Source organism: Anopheles moucheti, chromosome 2 (assembly GCF_943734755.1).
Source record: "Anopheles moucheti chromosome 2, idAnoMoucSN_F20_07, whole genome shotgun sequence".
Taxonomy (NCBI): Eukaryota; Metazoa; Arthropoda; class Insecta; order Diptera; family Culicidae; genus Anopheles; species Anopheles moucheti.
Genome location: NC_069140.1, coordinates 103,178,563 through 103,192,315, shown reverse-complemented (window position 1 = coordinate 103,192,315; position 13,753 = coordinate 103,178,563). Strand labels below are relative to the sequence as shown.

The following is a 13,753-nucleotide window of genomic DNA, read 5'->3' as shown; positions in this document are numbered from 1 at the left end:
GAGCCTATGATTGCATATGGGCATGCCTGTACGGTTGTCTTTTGATTGCGTGAAGTTCATTTTTCCATTGCTTTTGTAGATACGGCTACTGTATCAATTTCAAACAAATCGCGCCAATTGGAACTCGATTGCTCTGGTACTAAGGCCTGCCCTCAAAAGTACCTACACGCATTCGGTTGCCTTCATGTGCATCGTTAACAATTTCGTCATCCCCGTTCCTGAAAATGCATCTCACGTACGAAACGGTTGCCGAGAATTTGTGCTAAATATTTCAACCCAAAAAGCAGTTCGTTTCGTAACGATACGTACGTGGTATTTTCCATCCACACGTGAGCTAGGACTTTAGTAACTTAAAAAAAATTGCATGTTTGCGTCTATTTTAATGGAAAGAGAAGGCATTTTTTCCTAAAAATCACTTTTGCTATCCCTACCAATACCAATTCCATCCCATAGTGCATTTAGGATGAAACATCAAGTGTTATCGGCCCCTGCACGTCCCACTGTTGTGTCTGTTTTTCTGATAGTTTAAACCATTAACTAAATTTAAATATTTCAATTTAACTGTCGAATTCTGAGGATAGTACGGACCATGCATCGGCACGTAGTAAACAACATGCTCTCCTGGAACACGACACTATTGGTGCTGATACTGTGCACATTCCAAAACGTATTGCATAGCACAAGCAGTGCAATGTTAACAAGCCTGCCATACAACAACCAAATCAACCGAGAACGAGGAAATATACTGAAAAATCTCACCGGTACGCAAGAGTACGAGAATCACATTGTTACTAGTCGCTTGGACGCCTCGGAACCGGTCCGGATGATGTACCGTGGACTTCGCGAAGTGTACAATCGATTGCTTGGCCCAACGGGAATGCGTGATGAAGGTGTATCGCTGCAATCGCGTGTACCGCCGTATGTTCCGTTCCCGTGTGATGTCCGTGGATACAGAAGTCCATCCCCGCCAACCAGCGTACATCGATTGCGTCCGGGCGATTTCGACATAGTGGCAGCATTAGGGGACTCGTTGACCAGTGCCACCGGTGCTAATTCTCGACAGTTTTGGGAGCTGTTGATCGACAATAGGGGGCTTTCATGGTGCATCGGCGGTCAGGAAACTTGGAGGACGCATCTCACGCTGCCCAACATTCTGAAAGAGTTCAATCCAAAATTGTTTGGGTAAAGAAAGAACTGGGAAACTTGTTGGATAGGTTTGCTCAAGGATTTATTTCTCTGTTCTTTAATGTACTAGGTATTCATTTGCGGACTCATACAATGTACATCTTCCGTCGCAGTTTAATGTAGCGGAGATTATAGCGACAACGAGTGATATGCCGTATAATGCCGCGTCGTTGGTGGAGCGAATGAAAGCTGATCCACGGTAAGCTTTATTTTGTTAGTAAGAAAATACTAAACAGCTTCATTAATTTATGAAAATGTAGGAAGTCTGTTGAACGTTTGGATGTTACGTACATTATATTTAATTTATTATAGCGTCAATTGGCATAAGCATTGGAAGCTTCTCACTCTAATGATAGGAGGGAACGACTTCTGCTCGGATATTTGTTATCAAACGAATGCTACCAAATGGATCAATCGGGATCAAGAGAAGTATCTTCTAACTACTCTCCACTACCTTAAAAAGGTTATGCCTAGGTAATGAAATATGGAGTACAAAATGCTTGTGAATGCCTATTATATCTTTTACGGTTTGCTGCTTTCAGAACCTTGGTCAACCTTGTCCCGTCGCCTTTAATAAATCTGTCATTCTCCATCGATAAAGTGCAAGCTCCACTCACGTGCCAATTTGTGCGCCCTATTGAGTGTTCCTGTTTGTACGGACCGAAATACTCCAGTCAAAGGAATCTCTACCGTCAGCTTGAACGTCGTTTCGTTAAGATCATGGAACGAGTGAGTCATCGGTCCGAGTTTCACAGTAACGATTTTACCGTCGTATATCAGCCTTTCTACCGAGACGCGAGTATTTTCCATCGACGTGATGGTAAACCAGATCTTTCCATCATGGCCATCGATTGTGTACATCTCAGCCAGAAGGGACATGCCGTATCGGCGAACGGGCTGTGGAATAACATGTTGGAACCTACGCGTCTAAAGACTACCGTGCTAAGAGAATTGTTCGAAAATTTTAAATGTCCATCTCCAGAAGACCCTTTTATAAAGACGTATTACAATAGCTGAATAAAATGTTAAAAGCTGGTCTATTATGACATGTTCATTGGTTTTATTAAATAATTCCATCGTGTAGGATGGTTCTGTACACTTATAATTGTATACAACAAACAACTTTACAACATTTGAGTAAATAAGAAAATGGTGCGCTGAGAAAATTCTTCATAATTCTAGGATGATGGTGTGCTCGTGGATGTGAAGGATTTTTTGAACTGACTTAGATAACACCACGTCCTTTGGTTAGACGGGGGACGATGCGTTGTGGAAGTGTTTAGTGATTATGAGGTACACCATAAGTTGAACGTGGGGGTCCGTATGATGATGATGGTGCACGGTAAGAGGAGAACGATCCATGCGATGGCCTATGATGGTGTCCCGAGGAACCGAAGGACGGAACACCGTACGAGGATGATGGGATGGCAACGAATGATGGGCCGGATGAGTGCGATGAGGCATGAGAATAGGAACCGCCTGAGTGAGATGAGTAGGATGGTGCTGAATAGTGGGAAGAAACAGCTGGCGCACCGTAACTAGAGGAAAGTGAAGGGACGCCGTACGAGGAGGACAATCCACCGAAGGAAGAATGTGATGAGGCAGATGGAGCAGAATAGTGAGAAGAAAGGGCTGGTGCAGAATAGTGAGAAGATACGGAAGGTGCAGAGTAGTGAGATGAGACAGAAGGGGCAGAATAGTGTGATGAGACGGATGGAGCAGAGTAATGAGATGAGATAGATGGAGCAGAGTAAGAAGACGAGTACGAAGAGCCTCCAGAAGAATAGCCATGAGACGGCGTGAAGGAGGAATGCGATGAGTACGAAGGGGCCGAATAGGAAGATGAATGAGATGCGTAAGCCGGCACGGAGTACGATGAGTGCGATGGACCGTGAGCAGCCTTGTAGTATTCAGCCACTTGAATACCTTGCTGAACGTGTCCTAGCTCAATACCAGTAGTTTTGACGTGTCCATGTCCGGAGTAAGATGGAACTCCATATACAGGTGAGGGTGGTCCATACGATCCTGATGGTGGTCCATATGAGGATGAAATAGAGCCCGAATAGCCACCACCTCCGTGCGAGCCGGAATTCTCATGATCCAGAAGTGCTTCCTTCACTTTGTGCAGCAGGCTGTGATCAACATGCAGTCCCTCAGAGGTTTGATGGCCGGGGCTAACAGAAATATAACCACCATCATCGTAACCACCGCCGCTGTGACCGTGACCGTGACCGTGGCCATAACCACCATGAACTGGAGGCTCAGCACAGACTAGCGTTGCACTGACCAGCAACAAGATCTGTAACGAAAGAATAGAACAGGTTTGTTTACTAGTGACCTGTGATTTAGAATTAGAACAACTGGGAGATCAGATGAAGTGGTTATATTATAGAGAGCAGAGAAACTTTTGCAAAGTACGCCTAGTTGTAATCGCAACTAGATTTTGAGAAAATAAAATGCAAACTTTAGAGCCTCTCTTCTGCCCACGAATGAAACATTAGGTTTATCGTTGCAAGGGCTCTCAGGATTAAATCGTGTACGGTCCGAAAGTTGAAGGTATAAGCAATGCGAAATTGCTTACTTGTTCGAATTTGTTAATAAGAAATCTCGGAGATAGGCGGGCTAAAGAAACCCACGCTTCCTTCCAAACCGTCATCCATACGGGGAAACAGTGCTCATATTGCAATTCCCAAGTGGTTGGCTTGCGTAACATCAACCAAAACCGACACTCGGAAGAAGTAGTGACCAAACTCCTTTCTCTCGAGTTTAAATACCTGGTACGCAATAGCTGGTATATTTGGAAAGGTGTTGATACACAAGTACACTGTTGCGGCATGATCACCTTAAAAACAGGATTAACCATGCCCGCGGGAGAGCTCATGATGTGGTGTAATAAAAAGAGCAACAAGCATGGATAATAAGTTGAAGCTTGATGTGTTCCTCCCTTTTATATAATGAAAAATCATCATTTGGTGATCATCATGTTTGTCGAAAATGACCGATAATCATCAAACTGAATGGTATCTGCAAACGACATCTTCCAAATGTTCCAGTTAATCGACGTAAGTGAAAGTAAAAAGAGAATCACTCAGGGTGGTTTTACCTACAGGATTACCGGACGTATAGTGACATAATCATTTTAGCTATTGTTGAAGAAAGTACGCCTGTACAACTTCCAGTTAACCTTTCATCTATCTTTTGTAAATATTTTCGTATTGTCAAATGGTACCGGATTCTGTGCAACGATGTATGGTTTTAATAAGCGCTCAGTGCAAGTTCGACAGTGCAGGTTTAGGATTTATCGAACGATATCTTATTAAATTGTCTGTACACAAATTAAATGTAAAAATAACATCGTGAGTTTTAGTTACAGTTCCTTAACAGCGCTAATTATTGTATTTCTCATTTTTGTACAAGATTTTTTTGGAAGGAGAATGGCCCGACCGTGTACCTAATCTGTTGGATTAATTTGAAATTAAGTTTTAGAATGTTGGAAAATGGTAAACTTCCTTATGTTCATTTTCAGCTCATGTTTCGTAAAATCTTGAAGATATATGGTCCACTGTGTTTCAAATGCAATAAAATCTTAAGTGTACGGTTACTTTGCTTCTGTACTTCCTCTTCAGCATCTTTAAGTCCTTTACCTACAAAGCACTGTTGACACTTGTGCTTGAAATATGTCCTCTTGTTACGTAGTCGTAACACATTAGATTCCTTGCGGTATAAATAAGCACGGTATAACACTTTTAATGGTACATCGCTTGACGTGAGCAAATTTCACCTTTCTTTCTTTTTCTGCTTGAAGCTAATTGAAGTGAGTAGTACGAAAAAGGGTCCTCACACATTATTGGTGGTTTTTGAACTTCCTATCAATAGATGATTTGATCACTTTCTCTTTGAGCGGCAGAGTGTGTATCGCTTGTGGGGTTGGAAGGGTATTCCCATCGAAATTGAACCAACTGTGCATCCGGTATTGTAGTTTCACTGTCTCATGACCACTGATCGATTTTTTGCGTGTTGCTGTCCAAAGGTACCCCACTGAACTCAATATAAACCACGTTATTTGCAGATCTCTCAGTTGGCGATTCACTTTCCGTTTCATGACATGAGCTGCTCACTTACCGCACTATATCGATTCATTTCCCTTTTACTTTGAGCGCGAGTTTAACCGAGCGTTTTAAACGGATCAAAAAGGCACACAAGATTTTGGCAAGGTCGAGAGCCCGGCGGTTGGAAAGTTCAGCAGCACGGTGGATAGTTTAACAGTTGGGCTCTGCACACGATACTGATGGCTTACCGGGGGCAAGCAATCTCTTTTATACGCACAGTGCCTTCACAGCGCTGCGCAATCTAGCTGCGTGGAGCGCAGATCTCTCGAGAGGTGGTACATGGTTTATCTCGTGGGCTGTGGTGCGAACAGAAAAAAGAGCGAATCAAGCATCTCCTTCCAGACCAACCGGAAGGGTGGAAACTGTGGAAGCTCCTACTGCAATGTCGGCTTCTTTCACTGGTTAGGGAGGGAAGACCACAAGAGTATTTTTGACCTCAGTAGGACACACAAGCAGTTCACAGTTGGATTACGCGTCAAAGTGTGTACCGCGTGGAAATTTTAGGCTCAGTTTTTAGGGAATCGTGTTTGGAGCCACCTGTTTGCACGTATCCTAGGCGGAACCCTCATCTAGATGTTGTACACCAATGTTGGATTACATTTCTGGATGCGATACCTTGGAATGTTTCAAACAGAGAAGTTGCGTTTCGATTCCGTTCCTGAACGTGGCATACAATCCTTGCGTAATGCACAGGACAACTCAGAAGGAGTGCTGGAAAAGCGACAGTGAACGGGAACCCTGTGTCTTCGACATTTTCGAAAGATAATGACCGCTGCGAAAGGTCTGTTATTTTCATTACGACCCATCGGGGAAAGATGGCTGAGCGCTAATGGGCAAAAGTTGGCTGAGCTACTTATGATTTGATCGCATTTATATGAGATGCGTATTTGACATTTGCAACGATTTGCAATTGTTGAGCTTGTTGTTGAATACGTTTGACAAGTAACGATATAAGATTGTGTTAGTCACTTGCATTGTTATTTGGGTTTTGAGACATGGTGTCAAAAATGACCCATGCACGTATAAATAGATGAAATAGAAATTTAGATATGGGTTTAATGCCATTTGTATTAGTTTAGTGAAACGTCATGTGGGTTGAGTGTATATATTTATTTGGTGAAAACAGATGACGCTGGCAAATAAGCCTACATTATATAGTTTTGTATTCATAAATGTACACAAGAACCCAAAAACTGGAAGAGAATAAACATTTTGCTGAACAACAAACCAATGACAATGGAAGTTTGTTAAAATATTTGGTAATAGTTCAGAAATTACAATTATTCAGTAACCAAGTTTCATTGAGCTTCTCAGATCCAACAGTCAAGTTGCATTAATTCGCTCTTCCTTTTTTCTTGTCGAAATTACGAAACCGTTTCATTCTTACACCGTTTCATAAAACATGTATTAAACAGCTATTATGCAAGCCCCTTCTGACCGTGGATGATCAGCGAACACGACCCATTACACTACTGATGCGGCGATTGACCACTTCTGGGGGATTGGAAAGCGAGGAAAACATACACAACAAAAACCACACCACATTCATCATATCTTGTGATTTTTATAACAAAAGCTTTGTGACAAACGACAACTGCCTCGCTGTGTGCTCTCCTATCTTATGGCTCGTTAGCTTCAGTGCGTTTGTGTCATTTGAAAGTGATCCCACAGAAAGACGACGGATTGAGTTTTAAGAAAATTGATCAGACGATTGAACTGGATCACATACTAACAGCGGCCGTAAGGAAACACAAAAAGACCTCGAGCACATATCCGAATTGACCGAAAGCGTTTGTGACACATTCGATTACATAGCGGAAGTTGTATCTCCGTCCTGCAGCAGGTTGCCAATGTTGTCATCGTACGGGAGAGCAACGTGTATGATACAATACCCTTGATTGCCGAAAATGTGGTAAAATTATGTACGCTTTTCATTTCTCTCTCAAACATGGGCTACTCATGGTACTCACTAGGACCCATTGTTTGATGGACTACCGGAGAGGCACTCTGATTGCATAATCGCTTGGCGGTGAAAGAAGAAATGTGCTCGTGGCCTAGTGGCCCATGAATGTTGGGAGTTGACGAAGATAAAGTGAAGGGAAGCGCTGGACCTGGAATTGATCCAATGTTCCAACAATGTCTATGGAACGGAACCTTTCCCGGGGTTGGACCGATGGTCGACCGCTTTACGGTTGGATCCGACTTGAACAAGTTCTTTCACCTGGCTTGAACGCGTTGACGCCGCGTAACATAATCTGCCAATCGCAGCTTGAAGCATGATCGTCCGAAAAGGTCGATTGAATTTGCTGACTTCTGGGTGAACAGGGTGTAATAAGTTGTGATAAACTCACAATTCCGACATGTCTTGATGGCGAAGGAACATTATGCAATTTAGGAGAAGAAAATGCTCAACATGGAAAGTAAACGAAAGCTGTTTGACCGGAGTTCTGTTGAAAGGAAGCGCCTACCGTCAGGCTGACCGACAGACAGCAGGTTAAGTAAGATGTGTCTCCCGTAAAAAAACTCTTCCATATATCTGATGCCACTGTGATTGATGGTGCACAAAAATAAAAGGGAATCCCCTGAACATTCTCTTGTTGGGAGTGACATTAACATGCGGTTGGAAGTAATTCGCCTTCCCGTTCGTAATTGTTTAGTAAATTACTGTTTGTTTCTACGTTTGTCAATAGATCAGCAATCATACGGTCGCCAACAAGAGGATAAACGAACAGCAAAACGTATTTAACATGGGTTTGGAAAGAAGAAGAAAGAGTTTGGAAAGAAGATACATAAGCGGTAGAAATAAACCAAATAAATACACTTCCCCAAGCCAAACTGCACGATTTGGTCAATTAAACGCACCTGCTTTACGTGAGCGATCGCGACATTTTACGATGACTTGTCTTGTGATTGTTGTTGTTGTTTTTGTTATGAAGTTCCGTGGTTTAGGAAAAAGTTGCAATTATGTGTGACAACGCTAAGATCACGATGAAATACATTAATTGTTGTTGTATCGAATGAAATATCAATGAACAAATATTACAACACAAATGTTGAAGAGCATAAGGTTTTGCATGTTTTGCATGATTGAATGTAAGTATGTATGGGTATGTAATATATTTTTCGTTTATTAAACGCCTGGTGAAATAGATAAGTTTCGCTTTATAATATATTTTTGAATTGATCTTTTTCCCTCTTATTTAGGCTTATTTCCTGAAATAATAAAGAAATGCGTTTTGAATAAATATTCAAACATCATCATTCCATTGTCTATCACGTGCTTGATAACTATTGAATTTTCCTATCGTTTCATACTACACGAATTGTATTTGCATATTTTTTCTCATAACGATTAACACAATTTACCGCAAGCCTAATTGGCTGGAGACGCTTTCAGTTTTCTAAATATGGAGAATCCGCACATTGTGCCACATTATTATCGCAACAACGAACGCTCCGTTTATCAGCTTTATGTAATCGTATTAAACACACACTTCTTTTCCATTTCTCGCTGTCGAAGAAGCAGGGTAGCAAAAAATGCATCCCAAAATGCAGAGCACTTTGCGAGGTGATGGAAAATGAAGCAAAAAGTCGATCTGATTTTCTTTTCTTTTCTGCACGTGTCGTGTGTAGTCGAAATATTCATATGATGCAACCGACATGACACTGACGGGCGGAACGGTTCAAAGTTAGTACAAGATGCGGGAATGATGCACCACAATCGCATTGAAGAAAGGAGGAAAGAAACGAAAATGCGGAGGAAACAAAAAGAGGAAGAGAGAGCAAATAAATCCAATTTATCCGAAACACTTTGCAGTGTACCGTTGCACCACGGGATGGAGGTTTTTTTTTACGTTTGGCAGAAGTAGTTTTATTTTACCTCTTCTTTGCTACATAATTGCATAATTATGCATTTCGTTCCGGCTGTCGAGTTTTGCGAAAAGAATGTATACACAGAAGTAAAACAAAAAATATGAAAAAATCACACATTTATCGACTCGCCAAACGATTTTGATTTGCGCTTCTCATTTCCTCTAAAACATGTGTATGTTCATGTGTTCAGCAATGCTAAAGTAAATGGCGTAATTCGTGTCGTACTACTTCACGCCTTCACCATTTAGTCACTCATTAAGCTATGGCTCAGCAGTGTAGTAGCAGCAACTGAAGAAGGTTTAACGTCTTACTGGTTCGTTGAGTGTTCCATAAGAGACAGAAATGCTGCTCGTGTTGCTTTTTATCAACGAAGCGGTTAATTTTTGTCGCACCAGTAAAAGGGAAGCACAAAGGGTGCGAAAATTGAGTGAGTTAAATTTGTTTCTTCTCCACCTGTGGTTGGTTTAGTTGTACTGTTTAGTGAAATTGCTCTTTGTTGTCACCTGAATGACTGGTGGGACAAATTATACAATCAGCAGGCAAGAGTTGAACATGAAATTGCTCATGCTCAGAAGATACCAGCTTCTTCGTTTCGAGGAACCAGATTTTTTCTATTTGGATACACTTTATTTGAATTATTAAACGAATTAATCATATACTAAACTTATATTGACTACTAAACATACATATCCTAATGCACTCCAATGATCTCTCATCTATTATGAAGGGCATGACTCTTCATTCTCCATGAACTGAAGAAAATTAAAACATTCCGTTAATGTTGCATTTTACAAAGGTTCACGGATTATTTTGTTTTCATACCTCCATTAAATTACACCATTATGAATTGATATCTACTTTCCTGCTATGTTTAAGGACCATCTTTATTAGGTTAATGATCAACCCAAACCGATGTTTAGCCGAAACTTCATGAAGTATCAATCAATCACATCCAATTAACAAATATCGTACAAGCAAAACGGAGTTAGTATTGCCATATAGTGAGGAATTTCTATGTATTGCTCTACGAGATGTAACAATTGCGTAATTCAAATGCGCTGAACAAAGTGTATTTGGAAATGTGATTAATAGCTGCTCGTTCATCCGAAAGGGTGGGGCTAGGATAGTTTTACTCTAGATTCTGATACGGCAACAAAATATGCCTCCATGGCCCTCCCGAAATTTGAATATTCCTTTCACTATGATGCCACTAGAGATGAAACCTGTTTTTCTCCGTTGTAACTGCGATTGGACTAAATAGTACCATTTAAACAGTGTTGGTCTGTGTAACAAAATTACTTTAGGGCACACTAAATTTCGTTACAATATGCCCACTCCACGGGCATCACTGTAGTTGCGCAATGCGGATAATAGAAGCAAAAGCCTTCCGACTTACATTCAAGTCGTCAACAATGAGAATTAGAGCATCATTTAATCATTAGATGCGTATTTTACCGTAGTTAGGTTATGTTTGGAATTTGAACTTTAAGTGACAACTAAACGGCTAGACGACCAGAAATGGTATGAATCCAATGGCCATGGCAACATAACTCAGCTGCAATGTGGACAAAGATAAACTTTCGTAAAGCTAAGGTATTTTTATTAATGAATAGGAAAGCAGCTGTGGGTTATTGTGCGTCTGAAGAATACGTTGGAAATTTAAAAGGATCTTATCGGAATTAATGAAGATCTCTCATCGACATAATGATGTAATACAATCATCTAGCTTTCACAATGTAATTGTTTGATGTGGAATCACTTGAAAGTTATTTGTCGGGCGATGATTCAAAATGCTTTTGCAGATATATGCTGTGTAAAAGGGGTTTTAAAATATTGCTTATAACACTACTGTCTTTCGATGGCTGACAATGTAGAGTTAGAGTAGACCAATAGAATGGATCAATGAAATATAATAAGTTTGGCAAAATAAGTATAACAGTTTTTCAATGTTCATCGTCTTGAATGTTGAATTGTTTAACTGTTTCGTTGGTTGTGTCTGCACTTTTTCTTTAACAATGAACCTTAAAATACTTTTTTTGCATACTATTCTTAAACATATATTGCACAGACGCTTTGTTGTACTTAATTGTGTATGATAGAAATGCTTTTATGTGCCACGTTCCAGAACGATTTTCAGAATGATGAGTTTCTTGCAGTCACGACAAAAAAGAAGGCAATAATATGTACTATCACAACAAGTCTTTGGATATTGAATGTCGAACAATGTCAATGGATTGGAATGGATACGTTTTAGCATTGGAGAAAGAGCGAAACCAAATTTACGCGAATACCAAAATTACGCGAACATACAATTGAGTAAAAAAAGGTTGACCTTCCCTAACCACCTTGAAAAGCTTATGTAGGATTTCCTTACTGTTGGGCTTGGTACAGGGACTATATTTTTCGTGTGTTGTGTTCGCAAACGCTTCTAACCTAAATTGAATACATTTCAGCATTCAAAGTGAATTTTTTTAGAATTGCCGAATCATCAGTAACCTTTTCACATGATAATGTAGATGATTATCATCGCAATTGACTTAAGCCTGCAGAAAGGAATCAATTGTTGAAAAGGGTCATTACAGTTCTCTAAAATCTCGTTCTCAACCAGGGAGAAGCGAATAAAAGAATGAGAAGAAAACATTTAATATTCGTCTCGTATGATACGTATGGTCGCGTCTAATACATAATCGTTACAAAGGCGTGTAAAAGTAAGGATCAACTCAATGGATACGAGTTATCATGGTATCATGGTTAGGTATTTAGATTCGTAAACCGTTTTACATTGGTGGATATTGCCTTGACATTAGGACGGACACTTCATAATATTGCCAACAGTTGGAGCAGGTGTGTATGCTAGTAGTAGCCATTGCTGTCACAATATTCAATCACATTTACTCTCCCTGTCATCACCATAGGCAGATAGTAAGAAGGGCGAGAGTGGGTTTTTCTGGGTTTTCCGTGATTGATTATTTAATTGATGGCGAGCATGTTGAACTCAAACAAACTCTTAGTACCACTCTTGTCACAACGTCGGGGAGGTTTGATATATGAGTGTTTAAGCGAAATTTGGGGAAGCAAGGTTTGAATTTTGGTGAAAGGAGCAATTCGTTAGTTGCATGTTGATCTCCAGTGTGTATGATAATGTATTGGTATTTCAGCGTTCAGTTTCTTTGGCTGGCTGTTTAGCTGCAGCGCAGTGACGGTTTGGCGAAATTGTTAGCCTGCAATGCAAAACATTTAGAAGGGTTATGACAGAAATTACTTGCAAAAATTCCTAAAACCGCTAGTTGTGTGACGTTGTTTTGTTGTGGTGTGGTGGATGAATTACGATTTTGTTATTTTATTTAACAAAAACACGATTGGCAGTTGCTAGTTAAAATTAATGTTGATTGAAACAGAAAATTTTTATACTTAGATGCCAAAGTTTAAATACGTAATTTAATTCATTGCTCTAATATCTATTTAAAATTATCCACTATAATAATGTATTACATAAGATTCATTTCAGTGCTTTTCAATCGCATTAAAGTTATCAACTAATACAACGTGATACACACACTTCATTTTTGTTCTGCGAGTATGTTCATCTATTAAATGGTTTTTAGTTTTAGATTTAAATTTAGATATTAGATATAGATTTGCGATTATATATTGTTTCACAAAATTTTTCATAGGCCTCATTGTTATGAATGAATGTATAAAGGCAAATATTTGATTATTCTTATTCTGTATCGGCACAACAACTTCAAGAGGTCTTTGCCTGAGATTTCTAGCTTTCTCTGACTTTATTTGCCCATAGCTGGATAGTCAGTCCTGCGTACGGGGAATTGGTTCGCATAGGATTTTGGAGCGGTCCTTTTCCCTGGTCCAAACCACCCTAAATATTTGATAACTTTAGTTGAATTGGAATCATGACTCTAGTAAGAGAAGGCAAAACATAATAAATTAAAATAAATTCAGTGATTTTTCCATAGTGTGAATGCGGATTGCATACCTTCATAAACATCGCATGTCTAGGGATGAAAACATCGTACGGTATTTGTTCATTGTTATGTTTGAATGGTGTAATATAGTTTTGCATTCACTATGTTTGTTGTAATCAAACAAATTTTACATGTTGTGTTAAGTTTTGATTGTGAAAGTTGACTTTAGAAGATAATCCCGTGCTGTAAAAATGTCCGTTGATTATTCTATGCTTTGTTTTCGATGTTAGTTGTGTGCTGCTGATTGCCTATCTTAGGCGTTAAGCGATTGACCGTTACTTGTGTAAATGCGTTACAATACAAAATAGCTTATTCCAAAAAAAAAGTATACAAAACAATCTTTTCACCATGAACAACTAAACATTCAATTTGAGAATACATTGAACTAACGTAAGCATGACTTGCTAAAAGCCGGTAATTTTCGCCAAACTGTACTTCGTAAGCATCGTGAGGAAGCATGAACATAAAAACCTTACGTTCCATCTCCTGATTATCGAAACTTCTGAACAGATCCGGGCGTTAGAACGCTATCGATAATAAACAAGGAAATTATCAACTCCTTCGATATCGGCAGCGAACAGTACGCTGTATCTAAACAATCGG

The 13,753-nt window shown here is 39.8% G+C and overlaps 2 protein-coding genes across 2 annotated transcripts in view; one reads left to right on the top strand and one right to left on the bottom strand.

The window, feature by feature from the left end:
• The window catches only part of LOC128300832 (phospholipase B1, membrane-associated-like), a 3,869-nt gene extending 1,667 nt beyond the window's left edge, over window positions 1–2,202 (top strand). Inside the window, exons 3-6 of the mRNA XM_053037046.1 lie at window positions 582–1,182; window positions 1,256–1,384; window positions 1,498–1,659; window positions 1,728–2,202. Of these exons, the coding sequence (XP_052893006.1) occupies window positions 582–1,182; window positions 1,256–1,384; window positions 1,498–1,659; window positions 1,728–2,202 (1,367 nt within the window). The remainder of the gene's footprint in view (window positions 1–581; window positions 1,183–1,255; window positions 1,385–1,497; window positions 1,660–1,727) is intronic.
• Window positions 2,203–2,464: 262 nt separating this feature from the next.
• On the bottom strand, window positions 2,465–5,325 carry LOC128297899 (pro-resilin-like). The gene is made up of 2 exons (XM_053033614.1): window positions 5,308–5,325; window positions 2,465–3,484 (listed from the first exon to the last, which is right to left on the bottom strand). The coding sequence occupies exons 1-2, from the start codon at window positions 5,323–5,325 to the stop codon at window positions 2,465–2,467; spliced, it is 1,038 nt and encodes a 345-aa protein (XP_052889574.1).
• Between the last annotated feature and the right edge of the window lie 8,428 nt (window positions 5,326–13,753).